At 40.0% G+C, this 23,443-nt stretch overlaps 2 protein-coding genes across 2 annotated transcripts; one reads left to right on the top strand and one right to left on the bottom strand.

Moving 5' to 3' along the window:
• Positions 1-8,401: 8,401 nt before the first annotated feature.
• Positions 8,402-10,371, top strand: LOC121772112 (aluminum-activated malate transporter 10-like). Its single transcript, XM_042169096.1, has 6 exons — positions 8,402-8,726; positions 8,803-8,943; positions 9,026-9,298; positions 9,398-9,498; positions 9,591-9,734; positions 9,834-10,371. The coding sequence occupies exons 1-6, from the start codon at positions 8,423-8,425 to the stop codon at positions 10,287-10,289; spliced, it is 1,419 nt and encodes a 472-aa protein (XP_042025030.1). The 5' UTR covers positions 8,402-8,422; the 3' UTR covers positions 10,290-10,371.
• Positions 10,372-10,569: 198 nt separating this feature from the next.
• Positions 10,570-19,698, bottom strand: LOC121769957 (protein LEAD-SENSITIVE 1-like). The gene is made up of 2 exons (XM_042166740.1): positions 19,395-19,698; positions 10,570-11,346 (listed from the first exon to the last, which is right to left on the bottom strand). The coding sequence occupies exons 1-2, from the start codon at positions 19,486-19,488 to the stop codon at positions 10,661-10,663; spliced, it is 780 nt and encodes a 259-aa protein (XP_042022674.1). The 5' UTR covers positions 19,489-19,698; the 3' UTR covers positions 10,570-10,660.
• Between the last annotated feature and the right edge of the window lie 3,745 nt (positions 19,699-23,443).

Raw genomic sequence — 23,443 nt, 5'->3', positions numbered from 1 at the left:
TATTTCCTTTTTTTACTCTCTTTCTACAATTATGATTGATTGAATTTAGTAATATGTTTGAACCAATTAATTTTTACTCAAATGTTTTAATGGACAACTTACCACCACAAGACACATATATCAACCATTATTTTCCCGCTTAAACCTACTTTCGATTTTTTTTAATCATTATCCTCGTTTCTTAAATGAATAAACACTTTTCGAACTTCAAACTATAAGGATTTTACAAGAGGTGAACAATTGACATTTGGCAGAGAGTTGGTGTTGAAATTAGTCACTGCCATTTGTGGAGCAATGGTTATGTTATGGCGGACGCAGAAAATATAGTTAGGAGGGGCTTCAATGCATACTCCATCCGCTCACGATAGTTGCGTCGTATTTGTTTTTTGGGACGTCTTAAAATAATTGAGTCATTTCTTATTTTAACAAAAAAATTATTCTCTCTCCACTTAATCTCTATGCACTCATTTTTTTAATTTATGTACAAAAAAAATGCTCCAACTAAGATGAAATTATAAAGTCAATTTCATAAATTTCATAAAACTTAAGCAAAAAATTTCATATTTTCATTCTCAATTTCACATAATAAAATCAATAAAAAACACCTATGGAAAAACTGATTTTTGAATAATTAAATTAATAAAGGAAATTAAATAAAAAGAGAACAACTAAACTTATAAATTAAAGCTGCAAAGTTATGAAATTCTCGTGAATTATGTGGGAAATTGTAATAATATTTTATCGATAAAGATTTAGGAAAAAATAGAGTAGGAACTCTATTACTATTATATTTACAATTGATTGATTAATCATTTATTTAAAAATAAATAATGAATTTGGTATTTAATTTACACTTTCTAAACAAAATTAAAACTTCCTAAATAAAAATGAAAGCAATACTTTTGTTTAAATAAATAAATAAATCTAATATATTTGGACTTTAAATTAGATTGCTTTTATTTTAAAAAAGGATTAAAAGATCGATTATATTAGTACATAATAATTGATTTGACATTAAGAGCATCTCCAATGCTGACGGACGTCAAATAGCCGTCAAATAGCCTTCACACTGCCACATCATCAGCACTACAATTCTCCTGCCACATCAGCTTGCCACATCAACTGGACATCAAATAGCCATCAAATAGCCTTCACACTACCTATCCACATCACTAATAACAATTATATAATTTAATTTACACTTGTATCAACATACGGAATTTAAATTACGAGACAAATACGGAAAATTCGAATAATAATATTAAAATTTTTTTATTACATTAATATAAAAAAAAGTACAATAATTAAAAATATTACATTTAAAAAATTACATAAATTTGCATAAAAACTACCGCCTTGCAGTCCTCAGCGCCCACAACTCTTCAACTAAATCATTTTGCAGTCGAATATGAGCCTCCGTCTGACGCATGTCGGCATGTGCTTGGAGGAGGGCTTCTTCATCGTGCGGTACCCCACCTCGTACGTTGGCGGTGATGACGCCGTGGCTTGGACCTGCTTCATTATCGTCGGTGGCCCAATCAGTCAGTTGTACACCTTCATCTTCGACGATCATGTTGTGCATGATAATACAGGCATACATTATATCAGCAATGCAGTCGACATGCCACAAACGCGTTGGTCCCTTAACTGCAGCCCATCGAGCTTGAAGCACACCAAATGCGCGCTCCACGTCCTTTCGCGCCGACTCCTGCCGCGTCGCAAAGTAGGCCTTCTTCGGCTCTGATGCGCACCGGATCGTCTTCACAAAGACGGGCCACCTAGGGTATATCCCATCCGCCAAGTAGTAGCCCATATCATGCTGGTTGCCGTTGGCGACAAAACTGATGGCCGGACCGACGCCCTGGCACTGCTCGTTGAAAAGGGGCGACGAGTTGAGGACGTTTAGGTCGTTGTTCGAACCGGCTATCCCAAAATACGCATGCCAAATCCACAACCGGTAATCAGCCACGGCCTCGAGGATCATCGTGGGATTTTTTCCCTTGTAGCCGGTCGTGTAAAACCCCTTCCAGGCAGCGGGACAGTTCTTCCATTCCCAATGCATACAATCTATGCTGCCTAGCATTCCCGGGAACCCGTGCTGATCCCCGTGCATCCGCAGCAAATTCCGGCAATCTTCGGGGGTAGGCTTTCGGAGATACTGATCACCGAATACTTCGATCACGCCCTGGCAGAAATACTTCATACATTCGATGGCAGTCGTCTCACCGATGTGGAGGTATTCGTCCCACATGTCTGCCGCGGTGCCGTAGGCCAACTGCCTGATTGCCGCAGTGCACTTTTGAATAGGGGTGTGGCCGGGTCTGCCAACCGCATCGTGCCTGAAGCGGAAATACAGATATCGCTGCTCCAATTCGTTAACAATACGCATAAATAAGTCCCGCCTCATCCTAAAACGACGCCTGAAATGGTTGGCGTCAAAACGCGGCTCCTCTGCGAAGTAATCTGTGAACAGGCGCTGATGTGCAGCGTCATGATCACGATGCACCACTTGTCGACGGTGGACAACTGGTCGTGGGCGAGGTGCCGCCGGCTGCATATAACTCTGCATCCATCGATCAACCTCACGGCTCGTATAGGCATCAAGCTCTTCGTTCATCATACGCTCGTACTCATCCGCATCCCCACCACTACCACCGGCATTACTCATTTCTTAAATTGATCTTGTACAGAAAGTAAGGTAGAGAGAGAGTACTCGTTAAAACAAGTGGTGCGAATGAAAATGAGGTTCAACGCGCGTATATATAGTGTTTTGCGAAAAAAAAAAAAAATATTTAAATCCGACGCCGGTTTGGCGCCGATCCGGGAGCCACAATGGCGCCCGTGAGGATCGGCGTGGGAACCGGCGTCAGCGCGGGAATCGGCATGGCGACGCCGATTTTGACGCCGATTTCGCCCACGCCGGTTCCAATGGTTCGGCGTCAAACCGGCGTGGGCGAAAAATCGGCGCTCCGGTGGTGACGCCGACCATTGGAGATGCTCTAATAAAGTTGTCTTCTTCCTCGTGAATACGCTAACATCCATTTTCATCCTTTTGCCTCTGTAATTTTTTCCCTAAATCTAAATTCAGCCCTTCCTATCATCTAACTTTCAGAGATTTATTCTTCAACCACGTTGATTTGGGGAGGGCTGGTGAGAGTGCTCGAAAATATTTGAAAATTTTAAAATAGAAAAAATCGCAAAAAATAGCTTCTTGTGAGGGGCTTAAGCCCCTCATCCTCCCTTATTGTGTCCGCGTATTATTCGAGATTTTAGTGAATTTATTTGAACATAGTCACAACTTAGTCGTGGATGCATCATCATACAAATTGTTCACAAAAATTTCTTGTTATTATTATTATGATTATCTTGATTTTATGTAACAATTAAAGTATGATACTCCGACCATCAGTAGTATAATTAAGTGGATTTGTGGCACAAAACATATATTATCTTGAGATAAATTTAATCTATTCTTATATATTGTCTTCACTAAGAAAAGCTGCAATTAAGTTTGGTTTGCATGCAATTGGAATTCCATATCATCTTATACGACATTTAATTTGGTAGACCGGACAAGTCGACATCAATGTCCGGATATATTAACTACCAAATTCTAAGTTATAAATGTTGAATTTTAGTTAATAGTATGGGATTGGATACTTAATGTTAGGCCTAATTCATTTACCAGTTAGTCAATTACTCGTGTCGAAGGTATAACGCCTCCTAATAAGTTGTTTGGATTTCATGATTTTATCAAAATTCTTTTCGTGAATTTTTCTTTTATCTGTCTGACCTTATAGCTAGTAGTATTGCATTTGTTGACGAGAGTATAATTTAATTTATATTCACAATCACAACTATATAATCGTTCGCATCCAAATTGATTAGAGTATTTCCATCGACACATCACACATGCATGTAATCATTTCTACTCCTTGCTACCACATTAGTTCATTTCTTTATGCGTTTAGGTCTATTTTATGATTAAATATTTTGAACCCAAAATAATACTATATTTTCCCTTATAAAACAATCGTGGTTTGTCACAGCCAATTCTAATGCAGCCAATATAATCCATATAAAAGGCGTGCGTGTATATATTATACATATATATACCATATGGATATTTCAGTTGATAACTATCTCGATCTAAAATTGGCAACTCACATCTATAACGTAGGTTGTTGACATTATTATCTGTTATTAATTTAAGATAGTAGTTAACCTAACAGGAACCATATACCGTAAGTATATATATATAGACTTTACAGGGGTGTGCTAAGCTACATCCGCTCCATAAGTGTTTAACTAAGGTCATTTATTGGTTATTGAATGGATGACTGAGATTCAAAGTTAGATAAAAATACGCACGCATTAGGATATAATACTCTCTCCATCCACGAAAAATAGTCTTATTTTATCATTTTGATTATTAATTAACATATAAGCATAACTGTATAAGATATTGTTTGGATTTTAATACCATGTACCCTATTATATATAATTATATATACCATGTATATAATACGATATACCCTATTAAGATACGGTTTGGATGTTAATACCATGTACCCTATATATAATGCCTTGTACCCTATTATATATAGGGTTGGAACGGTACGGTATACCGCGCCGAAATGGTCATACCGCATACCGTACCGTGCGGTATGACCAAAAACCATACCTTTATCGTACCGCTTTTGTCGGTATACCAAAATTTAGATATCGTTACCGTACCGCTTTTGTCGGTATACCGTACCGTGATTTCGGTATACCGCAATGTGCGGTATACCGCGGTATACCGTGATTTCCGGTATATACCGCAATTGCGGTATACCGTATTTGCGGTATACTGTAAATTTGCGGTATGATGCGGTATACCGCGGTATATACAAAATGCATACTTTTACCGTACCTAAAACTGTCGGTACGGTATCATACCGTACCGAAAATTCGGTATTTTCGTTATTTTTTTGGTACGGTAAGTGCGGTATTTCGGTATATTTTCCCAGCCCTAATTATATATATAATTCTAGTGACATCTACGTGTAAGGTGTGGTAAACAACGTCATGGAGCACGATGATGTACTCTTATTATCAAAGTAACAACCACAAATAAAGTTACCTTGTCACTATGGGAATTAAAACATAATCCAACTTAAATATATAACATAGTACGTATTTTGTGTATACATAGAAAAATATTCAATATTATACTACTAGAACGATATAATAGTATATTAAAGTGTTATTCTTTAATTCAAGAGGTGTGATCGAGTGACATGAGATTTATCTATTATTAACCAAGTTGTCAGGTGACCGATCTTAACCTTTGGATATTAATCATAATCCTTGAATTAGTAGTTAGAGCATCTGCAGCGGTGCTCGCTGGAACGGACGGCGTCCGTGCCGCTGGCACGGCAACGCGCTTCTCATCGTTGCGCTCTCACCGCTGGCGCGCTTCTATTCGCCAACGGATTATTCGTTGGAATTTTTTTATAAAAAAATTGAAAATAATACCAAAAATTTAAAAATAATATTTTCAGATTCCCAAAAATATAGCTGTTTTTTAGAATTTTTTTGTTTTTTTAATAATTTTTTAAAACCTCAAAATCATCTATAAATACACACATTCATCATCCATTTTTCACATCAAATTATCTCTCATTCATCCTTTTTCATACAACTCATCTACATCCTCTACATCTTCCTCTCTCACTCAAACCCTCTCTAAAAATGAATTTCACCGATATCATGGCTGAAGCGGATATTTTTTTATTTTTATGATTTTAATTATGTAATTTTTAATTTTTTAGTAATTTGTAATGGTATTGGATATTTTTAATGCATTTTATTATTGTGGAAATGTTTTTATTTAAATTGAATAATAGAATGATGGGACATTTGAGCATGTCCTTGCGGAAGAGCATGGATGTGGGTGTTGTGCTCTTGGAGAGGAGCATGGAGTAAAAAATTAATAAAAGTGGGTCCGGGCACACATCCGTGCTCTTGCCAAAGAGCACGGATGTAGATGCTACTACACTTTTCGAGATACCTACAAATCGACATAATAAATAGGCATTGGATCCACTGTTAGATACAATTGTCTACTAAACAATTGTCTACTTGATTCATATTCATCATCATATGTTTCGACCAAGGAAATCCAACATTGACGAAGGTTTGTCATAAGTTGGAGTAAGAAAATTGTTTTAAGTTTGAAAATTTGGGTTGAAAATTCAACAAACTCCTAGTCACGTCGATTTTAGCTGGTTAATATTTTGACGCAGACTATTAAGTGAACAACGTAAATACATGTGCGCTAATTTGTAAAATTTTAAAATCTATGCTACAAAATCACTACTGATCTCAAAGTTCATCTTTATTTTTAAAATAATCGTAAATAAATATCCCGTTCCCAAGCTGGAACGTTGATGTTTAATGTGGTCCTGTTCTGTAAATATTATAGATTTATTTAGCCTCCGTTTGGTACACAGAATTGGAATTGGAATTGGAATTGGAATTGGAATTGGAATTGGAATTATATATACAATTGAATTAGAAGAAATTGAATTCTAATTCAATTACAAATCCTATGTTTGGTAAAGTGAAGTAATTAATATGAAATTGAAATTGGAATTGAATTTGAATAATTTGTGCACAGTACACACTATATATACAAAACACATTCACACACATTTCACACAAAATACACATACTATACACACATACACACACTTCACACACACCGCACACACTACACATATTTCACACACTTACTACACACACTAGACACATTTCACACACTTCACACTTTACACATTTTAACATTTCAAGCATCCGCTTTTTTGTTTTTTTTAGTTTTAGAATTTTTTTTTCCGATCTGAATAAAAAAACTAAATTTTTTCAAAAGATTAAACTGAACAAAATTTAAAATTTTAGTTTGTGAATAGTATATGCATTTTGGGTATAGTGTGCGTAGTGTGTATTTTGTGTAAAATTTGTGCCGTGTGTGTATTTTGTGTGTAATGTGTGTAGTATGCGTATTTTGTGTATAGTGTATGTATCATGTGTATTTTGTGTAGTGTGTATATAGTGTGAAATGTGTGAAATTTGTATAGTGTGTGTAGTGCGGGAAATGTGTGTAGTGTGTGAAATTTGTGTAGTGTGTGAAAAGTGTGCAGTGTGTGAAATGTGTGTAGTGAGGGAAATGTGTGAAATGTGTGTAGTGTGTGAAACGTGTGAAGTGTGTGTGTGAAATATGTGTAGTGTGTGAAATATGTGTAGTGTGTGTGAAATGTATATAGTGATTAGTGAAACTATCTAATTTTATGACTATTTAGAATTCCAATTTTCTACTTGATATGGAATTGAAAATTTTGGAATTATAACTCAATTCCAATTCTATACATTTTTGTAATACCAACAATGAAATTGAAATTGGAGACTCCAATTCCAATTCCATAGCTCCAATTCCATGTTCCCAAGCATACTCTTATCAAACACCTTAATAGATCGGTGAATTTTTTAAGGATATATGAAAGGTGAAGTATATCATAAGCAAGACTAACATTCCATGATAGTTGAACTTGGAACGCCTTTAACTTTTTATACTTATATTTTTAAACTAATTTTGGTAAATCACAGTATAGCAATTAATATAAGCAACACCCATATTATGTTAATATAGGAAAGAGCCTAGGAACATCAAAAAGATAATTGGATTAGAGTGTTTTGCATGACCTAAATTGCAAACATTGAAATCATAGTGCTAATCGTGTGATGCCTTTTCTGTTGATGGAGATAAGCCAACAAATGGAACAGTGGCGCTTATATAAATTAAATACTAGTATAAAACTAATGATTTGGTAAGCAGCAAAAGTCATTAGCTTCAGCTGTAATCAACTATACCTTGCAGTGTAATAGAATTAGGTCATTTCTTTTCTTTATTTTTCCCTCTTTCAGAACCAACCTAAATTTAGGTCATTTCGTTCGATTAATTAACATCCGAATATCTCACTTCATAATTCACTGCAAGTAATATCCACTTGACTTAATTACTTATATGACTTATGACAGTATAAGAGATGGTATAATTTATTTATTGAAGAAATATACATAAAGTGATCTTCCAAAGATTATGCATAATGGTATGTCCTGCTATTTATCCATGACATCAAGTCATTAAGCTAGCTAGAGACAAGGAGCAATATTAGTATATTTGAATATGAGCGTGTGGAGAGAGAGAGAGCTTGGGTGGAAGATATTGATTTGCATACTCACGTTAAAGTTATTAGTGATTTAGGCCATTGCCATATAGTATATATATATATATATATATATATGGCTATGGCAATGCAGTGGACGAACATCTAATCACAACAGCCAACACAATCAACTAAAATCAAATCTTGATTGTAAAATGGCGGCTGAGAAGGAAAGAGGAGTAGAATGGAGGATCAATGTGGCGGATGGGACGTCGAGAGCTCTAGAAGCGGAGAGCAGGTTCGGGTTGCAGAGGTTCATGTCCAAGGTGGGCAGTTTCTTTCAGAGAGCATGGAGGATAGGAGTAAACGAGCCAAAGAAATCGATACATTGTGTTAAGGTGGGTGTGGCACTCTCTCTTGTTTCACTATTCTATTACATGAGGCCCTTGTATGAGGGAGTTGGCGGAAACGCTATGTGGGCTGTCATGACTGTCGTCGTCGTCTTTGAGTACACCGTTGGTACGTTCTCTTCTTCATCATCATCATATTTCATTTCAATCCCCATGCATTTATACGTATGTGTCGATATATGCAGGGGCGACGCTTAGTAAATGTGTGAATAGAGCAACCGGGACTTTGTTGGCGGGAGCATTGGGAGTTGGTGTTCACTGGGTTGCTAGCCAAGCTGGAGAGAGGTTTGAGCCCATAATTCTTCAAACCTCAGTTTTTCTTCTAGGTAATATTGTCTCTCCAAAAACACAAAGGAAATGAAGAAACAAGGTAGAAACATAGTTTCTAACAGCATGAATGTGTTGCAGCTACTGCAGCGACATTCTCGCGTTTCATTCCATCTATAAAGGCTCGATTCGACTATGGGGCAATGATCTTCATCCTCACCTTCAGCCTCATATCAGTTTCTGGCTACCGTGTGGAGAAGCTCTTTGAGATGGCTCATCACAGACTCTCCACCATTGCCATAGGCACCTCCATCTGTATCATCACAACCATTGTTTTCTTCCCTGTTTGGGCAGGAACTGAGCTCCATTACCTTATCACCAACAACATGGACAAGCTATCTGATTCCTTAGATGGTAATAATCAATCATAACATGCAACAAATCCAAATTTGGTCAAATACTAAAAATACTAGAGGGAAGGAACTGATCAATTTTTTTCTGTTTTCAACTCAGGATGTGTGACTGACTATTTCAGTAGTAACAGTCAAACTTCAGAGAAAACATTGCAAGGATACAAATGCGCCCTTAATTCTAAGGCCGCTGAAGAATCCTTGGTTCGACTCCTTCTCCTCCATCTCGGTTAATAATTTTCAAGAACAAAGCAATCAAGAGCACTATCTTACAAAATTTAGCTTGTTTATTGCAGGCAAATTTCGCAAGATGGGAGCCGGCACATGGCAAGTTCAATTTCGGACATCCATGGTTAGAGTATGTCACGGTTGGAGCTTCAATCAGAAGCTGTGCTTACTGCATCGAGGCGCTTAATGGAAGCATGAATTCGAAGGCTAAGGTAAATCCTATTTTTGACAGCATGATTTAGTATTTGTTTGTTTCTTTAGTTTTGTCAGAACTGGAAGTTAATGTTTGGTGTTGTAACTAACCTAAACAGGTTCCGGATGTATTCAAGAAGCATTTCGGTAACTTTTGTGTGAGACTGAGCAATAAATCCTCTGCGGTGTTGAAAGAACTTGCTGTTGTGATGAGCACCATGAAGAAACCAACAAAGATAGATTTCATGGTGGAGGAGATGAAGAGTGCAGTTCAAGAGCTCGAGAACGCCCTGAAATCACTGTCAAAACAGCCCATCCAGACGGCTGAGGCCAAGGCCGGAGATGTTGTCACCCTGGTAGAAGTAGTTCCGTTAGTGACAGTTTCGTCATTGCTGATAGAGATCGCGGCCAGAACAGAAAAACTTGCAGGGGCAGTGAATGGAGTGGCGGAGAAGGCTGAATTCGAGGTTGAAACTTCTGAGGAAGCAAAGAAAGGACAGAAGTTGAAAGGAGGGAAGAAGATTGGTCAAGAAGATGAAGAAGACAAGGCGATGAAGACCCTTCAGAAGGTCTGAGTTTGTGAGAAAAGAACCAAATTATGCTTTTTCTTTAGTAAGTTGGTTTCTTATAGGAGATGACCATGTATAGCAAAGGAAAATTGCTGTGAATCACTGTGTTACACAATTTCTTCAACAAAACTTGGGTATATTTTTGTTCAGGACAGAGAGGAGAGATAACTTTATTACTATAAAAATGTGATCTTTACATTCTGCAGTTCGAGAAATTTATGTCAATATATGTCCCATTTCCATATTTGGCATGCAACTAAGAAACAGAAAGGGAGAGAGAGAGAGATGATCAAGACTGCCAACATAAACAACCAAATCATCAACATTCCACCACATCAAACATATTAATCAGACCAACTTCTGTTCAGTCACATTTTTCACTCATATCTCAACAACAGAACATAGGCATTAATGTTAGAGACCTCATTTTCTTGAGGTATTTGTTCATTACTACCCCAACCAAGATTCATAGCCAGATCCTCAACAGAGACCTTGACGACGTCAGTTCTAACACCAATGTCAGTTGCATATCTACTAACGCAGTACATTCCTGCTGTCATTGTAGCCACCTCGATCGGACTTGGCATCAGCAGCTTGAGAGGGGAAGAGAGAAGAGCTGCCAGTGGTGAACCAAGGACGGAAGAAGCCTGTCCGCTTCTCCCCACCCCTAGACGATCAACTATGAGGAGACCAGTCTTACAGTACAGGGCGAAATCCTCACAGTTGTTCTGGAACACGTCATAGTTCCCAAATCCGTTCCTGAATAGATACATTGCTCGGTGAATGACTATCTCGGGTGGATCTGATCCTGCAGTCGTGCATGTGCCTCCACGTACTTTAGCAAGGAAAATTGATGGACTCACCCCATACTTGAAGGAATAGAGGGAGCCGTTGTTGAGGAAGCAGTCGATGCAGGAGAGGACAACCCCACTGTCTGGCTGCCTCAAACCACAGTCAGGAAAGGTCGGACATTGTGCAGTCACGCTGTATGCTTCGTTTGAGGATGTGGAAGAGGTAGAAACAAGCGTGAAATGAACCACTTTGCTGCTTCCGACAAAGATACCTGCATAATAACATAGTCCATGGTAGGGAATAGATTCTTAACCGTAAAGCAAGAAAAAACAATCACACAAGTTAATATGTTCATGTGAACAAAACTAGAAAGGATTTAAGAAGAAACTGATCAAACATATTTGCAGATTTACAGAGGACAATTGCTTCAACTTAAGACATGCTAGATGTTCTTAGCTTAGAAGTTAGACCACATAGCTAATTCTTCTTGGTTTTTACCTTTTACCATGGATAGATTGGTAGGTTCACTAAGACCATGGGAATAAGTCAAGTTCACAGAGGAGATCGGTAATAGATCACCATTGAAAGACTCCATTTGGGTTTTTGGAGCTAAATGACATACAATCCAGAGAAAGGCGGTCTTGGCCATAAAGCTGAGGAGCTAACATAATTTTGCCTTATGCAACTCGCCTTACTCGGCCAATGTGGTTTGAACCAATATTATGCTCTCAATGCATGCCTTGGTTGGAGTCTCATTATGAGAAACTAGATGATCAATGAACACAATCATAAACCATGTACATATCTCTCAAGTCCATCTTGCCTAACATGGGTTCTCTGTCACAAGATTGAGGGAATATGCCTAGTTTTTAACATCTGAAAGTTGTTAAATATGGTGCATAATCCCATCTAGAACCCAACATTGTCAATTCTTGAATGAGCACATGGAGAAAAAACACTCAAATCGATAAACTAAATAGTACAATTTCAATACGATTGCTATCAGTTGTGCAGTTGACAAATATCAGATTTGTAATCCAAGATTACACTTTCAACACTGAACATCATCAAATTCTCCAACTCGTTAAAATAAACGCAAAACAAGAACATAACAACCCATGTGAAAAGACTTGCAATGACAACGCCAAAGTAAAAAAAAAAGGGCAAAGTGATGGGGTACGTACTAAACAAGCCCAATAGCAGTGACGGCCCATCAGCCCAAAGCCCAAGGAAGAGTATCAGTTCGGCATTACCAAAGAGTTCGGCCCCAGCCTACAGCTCGGTAAAAGCCGATCAATCAAGCTCTACTCTCAGATCGGCAAAAGCTGCTCGGCAATAGTTCAGCAGTTCGGTCTCAGTTTTCAACCGAACTGGGAGATAGTGGACTCATGCAGAACCTCCACTACACGATCTATTTAGTGGTGGACCCATGCAGGATCTCATGACCTCCACGACATCCACGATCTAATTAGTGATGATGTAAGCCACGACCTAATTAGTGATGATGTAAGCCACGACCTAGTTAGTGGTGATGCAAGCCACGATCTTAGTTCAATGTATAAATAGAACTTAGATCAGATAGACTAGGAAGGAGAAAAAGAGCTCTCTAGACATCAAAGATCATATAGCAAGTCTGTATTTGTAAGCTGTAAACCAGATCAAGCAATACAATCTTGCCCTCCTTTCTTCCCGTGGACGTAGATTTACCTCAGTAAATCGAACCACGTAATTCCTTGTGTCGTGATCTATATTTTCTTTTACCTGCATTTACTACCATCAAAAATTCGCCAAACCATCACTGGCGCCGTCTGTGGGAAACAGAGAACCAAATTTGTGATAAAGCGAGTTTTTGATCCTCTTCCACCAAAAAAATGCATACCAGATCACGTAACACCCATAATACCGTTCGTGATAACCATGAGGAAGCTAGTCCAGCCCGCAGGTCTGGAAAACAGCCTCGGGAGAAATCTACTTCCAGTTCTCACGGAGAAGGAACAAGCCGCTCAAAGACTCATCGCACCGAGTCTTCCCAGCAGCCCGATTTGAACGAGGCTGTCAAATTGTTTTTGGCCGAGAAGCAGGAAGAGTTCTTAATTTTCCTGCAAAAGGGCCAAAAGCCGGAGACGAAAACGGTGGATTCTCCCTCCTCATCCAGACATGAAAGTCACTACCGCAGTAGTGCCGTGTCTTCCAGGAAGAAGAATCCTCAACCCCGACATGTTCCTGTTCCTCCTCGGTACCGGAATCACAGGAGAACTCCATCTCCTCCATACCGAAGAGATGTCGGGTTCGCCATGTACGGAGCATTGAAGACTCCGTTCTCGGACGATATCACCCGAACTCCCTTACCACAGAACTACCGAACTCCGTCAATGACTTATGACGGGTTAGTGAATCCTCATGACTTCCTGGGACGCTATCAGTATAACATGGCGAACCAGGGTCTCAATGAGGTCCATATGTGCAAGCTGTTTCCCGAGCTGCTTATCGGGAACGCAAGAAGGTGGTTCGATAGCCTCCCCCAAGGCAGCATTAGATCTTACCGAGATCTAATGGATGCTTTCCACATGAGGTTCTTTCAGAAAGCGGAAGCCCGAATCACTTCGGCTCAGCTGCTTTCTACACGTCAAGGTCGCGACGAAAAGATCAGCGACTTTATGACGAGGTTCCACAAGGAATGCCTACAAGTAGATGATCTCAATGATCTACTTGTCATTTCGGCATTCCAAAATGGAATCCTGCCCGGAGCTCTCTACAGAAAGCTCGTGGAATGCAGTCCGCAAACAGCTCAAGAGATGTGGGACATTGCGGACCAGTTCTCCCGTGCCGATGAGGCAGACCGTCGCAAACGGTCTTTAGACAGCTCATCCCGAGGAGACGGGAGGAAGCCCGATCATAGCGATCAGGGACATCCTCGCCGAACTCCTTTTGGCGATCAGGGACATCCTCGCCGAACTCCTTTTAAAAGGATTCAAAGGACTCCGGTGCAAGACCGATTGGGGCCACGTCTCAATCCTGAGAAGCCGCCCGCCCGCCGTGATTCCGGTTGAGATCGGCGTACCCAGTCCCCGAACTCTAAATTTCTCCTCAGAAATGAATGATGACGGACTGAGAGCCGAACTAGATCTGGCCGAAGAAAGAAGAGAATTGGCCTGCATAAAAGCAGCCAAGTACAAGGAGCAAGTAGCCCGGTATTATAACCAAAAGGTGAAAAAGCTGCAATTTCAAGTGGGAAATCTCGTCTTGAGAAACAACGAAGTAAGCCGAGCAGAAAAGCTGGGCAAACTCGAACCCACATGGGAAGGTCCATATCGGGTGTCAGAAGTCCTCGGCAAAGGGTCTTATAAATTGACTCACATGTCAGGAGAACAAGTACCCCGAACATGGTACATTTCCAACCTCAAGAAGTTCCATTTGTAAGAGACAGTCCGGTCAGTCAGTCTTGTGTCTAGTTCGGTCCTAGGGGTATGTGCTTTCTTTGTTTTTTACTTGTTTTTCATGTTTGTCTATGTGCGTTTTGTTTGTCTATGTGCGTTTTGTTTGTCTATGTACGTTTTGTCTGTCTATGTGCGTGTCGTCTCTTACAAATGTTACTGAGGTATCTTGTTCTTCGAAGGCTGATCCCCTTTTTAGAACATATATAAGCCAACGATTGTGAGTCCAAGCTTCTAAGGAGGATACAAGACCACAATTCAGCTTAAGAAACAAGCAGTTCGTCTGAAACGAACTGCAACAAAGGGAAAGTCCGATCCACGCGATAAAACTCGCCGAATTAGGACAAGGGAAAGTCCGATCCACGCGATAAAACTCGCCGAATTAGGACAAGGGAAAGTCCGATCCACGCGATAAAACTCGCCGAATTAGGACAAGGGAAAGTCCGATCCCCAAATTAGGACAAGGGAAAGTCCGATCCGAGCGATAAAACTCGCCAAATTAGGACACAAGCTTAGTCCGGTCAAAGAAATTTACTTCATAAGACCAAAGACGAGTCCGGTCAAAGAAGTTTACTTCATAAGACCAAAGACGAGTCCGGTCAAAGAAGTTTATTTCATAAGACCGAGGACCAAGTCCGGTCAAAGAAGTTTACTTCATAAGACCAAAGACGAGTCCGGTCAAAGAAGCTTACTTCATAAGACCGAGGACGAGTCCGGTCAAAGAAGTTTACTTCATAAGACCGAGGACGAGCACGATGAAATTTTTTCGCTGAGCTGTAAATACGCAGTGATAGAAGCGAAATGAAGATTTCATTTATTAAAACTTGTTCGGCATACAACTCCGCTGCCCTACGAGAAGGCGTTACGCTATTACAAAGGACTATTCTACTGTCCCTGGTTGCTAAAGTTGAGCCATCTATTCAAAAAATCCTCGTGAAGCCGAGTTCGGGCGTTCCGGGCAGCTGAAGAATAAGCAGGTCGACGAGATGCTCTGATCGACCTACCGCCTCTTCCTTGAGTCCGGGAAGTTCTGGCACCTCGGCGGCGAAGAGTCTCTTCACGAAGCATTTGTTGATCTTGCTCACTCATAATCACAGCTCCTCTACGAACTTCAGTCCGTCCTTGTCTTGACGTTTCCGGTTGCTCCTGAGTCCGTTCTCGTCTTGACGTTTCCGGTTGCTCCTGAGTTCGTTGCTGATTTGGAGTAGGATTTTGAGCAAGTGGATCAGAGGTTTGAGCTGGAGTATGAGCATCTGTTGGCGGGAAATGCCTAAGGAATCTCTCGATTGAAGGACGCCGGGAAAGAACGATGTCGTACCGAGAAGCCCAACGCCGCAATGATTTCACGACTTGTTGGCAAGCCGAGCTCTCCAGCGCATTGTTCCTCCGGAGTACATGATATTCCTCCCACAGTTCGTCAACTCGTTCCTGAACTTCAGAGATGGTCATTCCCCCGCGCCTGCTGATGAAATCCTCATACGCAGTCCTCTCAGCGACAGCAGTATTCAGTTCGGCCTCCAGATCTTTCTTTTCGGACTCTAAGTCCTTATTGTCGGCCTCCAGCTTCACTAAACAAGCCAAGAGTTCGTCATTCTTCATCTGGTCAGCTATGGCTTTTTTCTCAGCTTCGTCTAAAGCGGAAGAGTACAGCCGCTTCCAGTGAAGTACCTCCAGCTCCTTAAGAGTTAAGAATACAAAGCAGCCTATGTCAGTTCGGCATTTCAGTTTACTGAGCAGGTAGTAAACCACAACAGGAGTAAAAGAGAGTACGAAAAGCTATACGAAGACACAAGTGCAGAAAGAAGAATTTTTTCATTCATAAGAAAAAAATTTTTTTACACAAGGAGGGCTTCAAGGCATTTTACAACAAGGAAGAAACTAAACTAAGAGAAGGGAGACGAAATCATACTCCGCCAGCTTCGTCTCCGGCTCCTCGGTGAGGTTCAGCTTCCTTCTCCTTGTCTGCCTCAGCTTCAGCCTCGGCCTCCCTGCTCCCCCCAGCCTGCTCGGTGCCCCCATCACCGATCAGCAGCACCTCTTGCTCGGCCTGCCTGTCTCCGGTCTGCTGATCAAGCTGCTCGGTCTCACCCTCTCCGTGGAAAATTGGAGCGGGTGAAACTGGCCCTAAGGAGGCAAAGATAGCCTCCATATTCTCGTCCCGGTCAGCTCGGCAACTACGAACTCGGTCAGCAGAAAGCAGGACCGAGGACGAAGCAAGCTCCTCAAGGATCGGCAGACTCTGGAGACGAGCTGTTATCTCTCGGCCGTACAGCGGCAGGACGACTTCGGGCCCCTGCTCGGCATTATCGGTCATCAGTTTCAGCAGATCACCGACAAAGGCCGAAAATTGATTGCTCAGAAAGAGTTTCTCCGCGAAAGCACGGAGAACCTCCCCTTGGGCAACCACGGCGGCAGCATCCCTCCGTTTCGTCTGCTCTCGCTGGATGACGAGCTGGTTTTTGGCAAACTGGGCTTCATCCTGGGCCGAGATCTTAGCAGCTCTGGCCTTCTCAAAGTCTGCCTTAGCCTGTTCGGCCTGGTGACGAGCAGCCGCCAACTTCCTCTGCATCTCAGCATAATCGTTGGACGCTTTGGAGAGTTCAACGGCGACGAGCTTGGAGAACATATCGTTCCTCTGAAAATGGAAAAAGGAAAAAGTCAACCGAGGGGCCACAAAAAATACAGGAAAAAAGCAAGGCCAGAAAATCAAGAAGAGAATTCACCTCGGCGAAGTCCGTGGGCCATAAAAAGGGCTCACAGATATGTTCCGAAGGAGGCGCCAAGACCACGTCTTTCTCCGGCGCTCTTGGGGGCTTCTGGGTCTTCCCCTTCCTATTTGCCGAAGTCGACTCCGGCTTCTTTGGATCCGAAGAGGTCTTTTGCCTCTTCGGATTCTTCTCGGCATCAGACGCCGAGCTGGTGGTTTTCGGCCTCTCCGGTTCCTTAGATTCGGAGGATTTGCGACCGAGCTTGTTTAGCAAGTTCACTGCCAAAAAGCAAGAAAACAAGGTTAGTTTTCGTCGTCAAGGCAGTAATGCATAAAAAAGAATTCCTCACCCTCAGTCTCTTCGTCCGAAGACGAGGAGTCGAACACGAAGTCGCCCTTGACGAGCTCAGACTCCAGGTACTGCTTCCTAATCATAGGAATCTTATTGAGCTCGCCCTCGAGCTCGTCCAACGGTTCTAACCGAGGATGAGGAATCACGGACTTCGGCCCTCTCCAGGGAAAGCCCGGAGCCGCTGTCCTATTATAAAAAAAGAAGCGATGTTGCCACTTTGGCCACTTGGTTTTGCAGAAGGCCCTAAAAGGCTGTAAAGGGATCAAGTAAAACCAAGATCCTTTTCTCTTAAACTGGAAGAAATTAAGGATTGCCCTCAGAGACAGATCCTTATCTAGCCTACGCAGTTCGGCAGCAAAGGCCGATAAGTGCCTCCAAGAGTTCGGAGTCACCTGACCTAAAGGGAGTTGAAAAAAATCAAGCAGCTCTACAAAGGCAGGGGGAAGAGGGAAACGAAGCCCGCATTCCAAGCCGGCTTCATAAACGGTGGCGTAACCCTCCGGCGGCGAGTCAGCCCTATGAAGGTCGTCGGGAATCGCAACCTTCCCCCCAGGAAAAAAATATTTTTCGTGTAGGGATATCACAGTATCCTTACTCAAGATGCTGTGAAAATACTCTACGGTCTTCTCCCCGGATTCTTTCCGGCTAGAAGATCCCTTATCCCCTTTCCTACCGCTACCTGACTCAGAAGAAGAAGAAGAAGACATAGTTCTTACTCTTTGAAAGTCTGAAGAAATTCTGAAGAAATTCTTGAAAGCGGAAGGAAATTTTTACGCAAAAGAGAGAGAATGCAGAAGAAGCAATAGCAAAAGTGTTCAACTGATGAAGAAAGGACGTATTTATCAGATTCGGAGAAGATTTCAAAATCATCGCACCGTTTCGAATCCCACCTTTTCAGGATTCAACGGCCGGATTTTACTGTCGCATTTAATGCAGTCACGCGCAAGGCACGTCCCCTAACGTCAGCCTCCCCCGTACCTTTATCCAGAATGCCGAAGTGACTCGCTTCGCCGAAGTGATTCACTTCGCTTTTCGGGGGGGGGTAGTGATGGGGTACGTACTAAACAAGCCCAATAGCAGTGACGGCCCATCAGCCCAAAGCCCAAGGAAGAGTATCAGTTCGGCATTACCAAAGAGTTCGGCCCCAGCCTACAGCTCGGTAAAAGCCGACCAATCAAGCTCTACTCTCAGATCGGCAAAAGCTGCTCGGCAATAGTTCAGCAGTTCGGTCTCAGTTTTCAACCGAACTGGGAGATAGTGGACTCATGCAGAACCTCCACGACCTCCACTACACGATCTATTTAGTGGTGGACCCATGCAGGATCTCATGACCTCCACGACATCCACGATCTAATTAGTGATGATGTAAGCCACGACCTAATTAGTGATGATGTAAGCCACGACCTAGTTAGTGGTGATGCAAGCCACGATCTTAGTTCAATGTATAAATAGAACTTAGATCAGATAGACTAGGAAGGAGAAAAAGAGCTCTCTAGACATCAAAGATCATATAGCAAGTCTGTATTTGTAAGCTGTAAACCAGATCAAGCAATACAATCTTGCCCTCCTTTCTTCCCGTGGACGTAGATTTACCTCAGTAAATCGAACCACGTAATTCCTTGTGTCGTGATCTATATTTTCTTTTACCTGCATTTACTACCATCAAAAATTCGCCAAACCATCAAAGCACATTCAAGAAACTAATAATAAGGAGAAATTCAGCAAGAATTAATAACAATTGACAGCCAACATTGGCAGCTCCCTTTATTTGCAGAATGATAATCGCAGACACACAAAGAAAAAAGAAAGACATTCGATAAACTAACCACGATGAGAGTATGCAAAGACAGCTCGGTAAGTGTAGATATGATCCCCTGGTTTGATCTCATTTCGCTCCACTCTGTTTGAGAGCAAACCCATCTCTAAAATTTCCCCAATTTCTGCTACCTCACAATAATTGAATTATCTGCCCAGGAAATGGATAAAAATCACCGTTGCAAAAAAAAATTCTCAAAATCTATAAACAATTGGGTTTTTCATTTCTTTCGAGTAAATATAAGATCGATGCTTGGAATGGGTATCCAAGGTAAGTTTCCTGTTCGCGCCATCGAAGAAATACATATGCTTTGCTTTTCACAGACGTTTATTTTTCGAATGAAATTTCTGATCTTCAATTTGGCGCATAATGTTTATAGTAGTAAGATTTTAAATACTCCGTCCCGTGTTACTTGCACTTATTTCCTTTCTGGGCGTCCTAAGTTATTTGCACTCTTTCCATTTTTAGTAAAAATTATCACATATAGCCGCAATTGTTGACTTTACTATACACTCATTCCTTAATCTCCGTGACGAAAAGCAAACGAGCGAGTAGCACGGGACGGAAGGAGTACTACTCATTATTTAATCTATTGCCAATTCAAGTCCTCGAATATCATTTGTATAAAATATTTACTCCTACAATGATAGAACTATTACTTCTCGTATTTCTTCTAAGATATTCTAATATATCAAAAAAATGCATAATTAGCCATGAATGCAACAATTTGTTGGCGTTAAGTTAAATTAATCTCGAAGTCCATCATTCATCTCGATAAAAAAAAAGTTCATCCTGGTTTTGTAATTGTTACTTATTTCCTACCTTCATTCTATTTTTACAAAGGTGTTTCTTCCTTTCCAATGGATCTTCCTATATTAATATAGTATAAACGATAGTTTAATAAGAACATTAAACAAAATCACTTCGAATTATTGATTGATTGTCAGAGATGGCTTAGAATCAATAGTTCATTGTCAAATGGATCTTTCCATTCTTTTACTCTATCCGAGAGTCACCAATATTTATCAATTATATTCCTATCTAAGTAACGGGAATAGTACTATTGGATGAAATAATAAAGAATGACCTAAGTATTTATCTCATTCTACCCTTCTTCCATTCTATCGTACACAGAATGACATAGGTATTTTGTTGTGAGTGAGGCTCATTACCATGAGTTCGATTTTGCGGAGAAATGCAGCAGAAGTCGATACGCTCGGATAAATTTCTATTTAAACACTTGTGCGTGATTGTGCTTTTGTGTATGCTTGCTGGGGAGAAACGCGGCAAAAGTCCATTTCCAGACTACATTGAATTGGTAATCCATATATGTGTGCAATCATGATCTCACCCACTTCACCAATTGATATATAATCGATTAAGCTGTAGTTATAGTGAAAGTTAGTTCACCAACACCGTTCACAATGAAACTCTGTTTCTCCCATTTGTAGAAAGACGTGTTTGTTGTTAGAGTGTTTATGCTACATTAGTATAGTTGTTGTTGTTGTTGATCGTTTATGTACTCGTATTTGTGCATTGAAATGGACAGTGTTCAAACGATGTGTTTAGTAAAATTTTGATTTATGTAAAACAAGATTTTGTAGCTTGAATATAATCAAATGTGAATTAAGAAAGTGGTTTGTGTTACATGGACTCAAATAGTACTACCTTTTTTTCTTTTACTTTTCCAACGGGAGTATGAACAGTAAACAAAACTATATCTGAGCCCAATATAAATGTGTGGATATTATACGGGGGCCCATTTAAGACGGAAAATCATTTTGATTCTCATTCAATACAAAATCATACAACTAAAATAATTATGCTTTACTGATGGAAGTAATGCCATCGTTCGAGCATAATATTTTAAAGAAAGTACTATTATGACTTAACAACTGTTATTTTTATGACTATTATGAACTTTGATATAATATGATTGAGAACCTATACAATTGTTTTGGCTCAAGCTGCGCGCTCACACTTCATATGTGGCCGCCTTCCCGAGTTCTGGCGATTGCTATCTCACTATTATCTTGCTCTCTGCACCAAAATCGAGGCTAGCTTCACCACCCCGGCCCAATCAATAGAGAAACTCTTCTCCTAATTACCACGATTCTCTTATCGTTAATCCCTCAAACACCCAATTCATGCATTCAAACGATTTATACAATATTAATAGATGCTCGTAATAATAATAATAAAAAAAAAAAAAACATGTAATCAATCACACAAACTCCAGTAGGATTCGTCTGAGAATGAGTGTGGTCTCGACGAGGTTTCAAGTCACTCATTTGATGAATCTTATTTGAAGGAAGGATGCGACAATGTGTGATTTGGAAATTAAGAGGGAAATGCTCACTTGGCTTGGCGCCATATTCCTCAAAATTAAAACTAGGTACGATTACCAATGGCCCGATCACAGTCGAAACAATCTCGTTTTGATAAATTGACTTGTCTCCTCGTTTTGATTTTATAAACTCATAATCTAACTTGCCATGCCAAGTATCTATTTAAGTAAAATTGGCTACAAGCTCAAAGTTTATGAATTTTATAACACAGTTGAATTTAGGGGTGGCACGGTACGGTATACCGCACTCAAAATGTCATACCGCATACCGTACCGTAAATTGCGGTATGAGAAAATGTCATACCTATACTTTACCGAATTTTTCGGTATACCTCCTTGCGGTATACCGCAAAATTCAGTATGATTATTTTTCGATACCGTTACCATACCGTTTATGCGGTATACCATACCGTATTGCTGTATACCGTACTTTTACATTATACCGAAATAAGGTATGACATACCGAGTACGGTATACCAAAATAAGGTATGACATACCGTAATACTTGTGTTTCATACCCAAAAAATTCTATTATAGCCAAATATTTTAAATAAAATTTTACTTATTTAAATAATATCCAAAAGATTAAAACTACACCAGGGGCGGATTTACATGGGACAAAAGAGGGGCAATTGCCCCACCTCATATTTTCCATCTCATGTATTTATATACCTATTTTAAATTAATTTCTTTTAATCTTCTACTAAATGCCCCTCCTCAAGATTTTAAAATTCCTTCTTATGTAAATTTGCCCCCTTTCCTACAAATTTCTAGCTCCGCCCCTGAACTACACCATAATCAAATCTATACAGTGGACTTGCATAAGTGTGTTTGGGGTTGGGGCGGTTGAACTAAAATATGAAAGTAGGGTTAGGAATTTTAGCATATTAACTATTTTTTATATAAATTTTAAATACAACATATATATAAAATTTTTGGCAAATAGTGTAAATGCGGTATATTGCGGTATACCGCGGTATAGGAAAATCTATACCTTTACCGTACCGAAATCTATCGGTACGGTATCATACCGTACCGCAAATTCGGTATTTTCGGTATTTTTTCGGTACGATAAGTGCGGTATTTCGGTATTACGGTATATTTTGCCAGCCCTAGTTGAATTTAGTTCATAATTCATGATTTTAATAATAATTAAATATCTAGTTTTGTGATGAAGTTTCTTGTATTCTATCTCCAGAGGTATTCACGTCAAATCAAGCCAACCTAGTTTGTCTTATTGATACTATTATTTATTTAATTTCAATTGTATTTAGATTTTACTCATTCAATTGTGCATATAATTCGACATGACATAAGAGTTGTGATGTGATGCAGTTCAATAAACTATGGCGGCTAAATATATAATGATCTTAAATTAATAAATGATCAAGACTAATAGCTCATTATGCCCAATTAGAAAACCATAAACATACATGACCCAACATTCTGTCACAATCTTAATGAAAATATCGAAAGCCATTGTATTTCAGTAATGAGACTATATAACTTATGTCTTATAGGACGTGATTGACTCAATAATTTATTAATATTTCATCCGTTTATAAAAAATAGTCTCATTTTGCCATTTAAAAATACCCAAAAAAAATAATCTCATTTCTAAAAGTAAAAAAGTTTTTATACTTTAATCACTTTTTCTCCATCCACAAATGAGACTATTTTTTATGAACAGGTGAAGTAGTATTTTATTACTC

This window comes from Salvia splendens, chromosome 2 (genome assembly GCF_004379255.2).
Source record: "Salvia splendens isolate huo1 chromosome 2, SspV2, whole genome shotgun sequence".
NCBI classification, from domain to species: Eukaryota; Viridiplantae; Streptophyta; class Magnoliopsida; order Lamiales; family Lamiaceae; genus Salvia; species Salvia splendens.
This window is presented reverse-complemented; position numbering and strand designations above follow the sequence as displayed.

Bases quoted from the DNA above. Each gene is read 5' to 3' on its own strand.
- LOC121772112 (XM_042169096.1), top strand. From the start codon at position 8,423: ATGGCGGCTGAGAAGGAAAGAGGAGTAGAATGGAGGATCAATGTGGCG. The intron at 8,727-8,802 runs GTACGTTCTCTT...CGATATATGCAG, and splicing joins CGTCTTTGAGTACACCGTTG to GGGCGACGCTTAGTAAATGT. The intron at 9,299-9,397 runs GTAATAATCAAT...TTTTCAACTCAG, and splicing joins GCTATCTGATTCCTTAGATG to GATGTGTGACTGACTATTTC.
- LOC121769957 (XM_042166740.1), bottom strand. From the start codon at position 19,488: ATGGGTTTGCTCTCAAACAGAGTGGAGCGAAATGAGATCAAACCAGGG. The intron at 11,347-19,394 runs GTTAGTTTATCG...GTTATTATGCAG, and splicing joins CTTTGCATACTCTCATCGTG to GTATCTTTGTCGGAAGCAGC.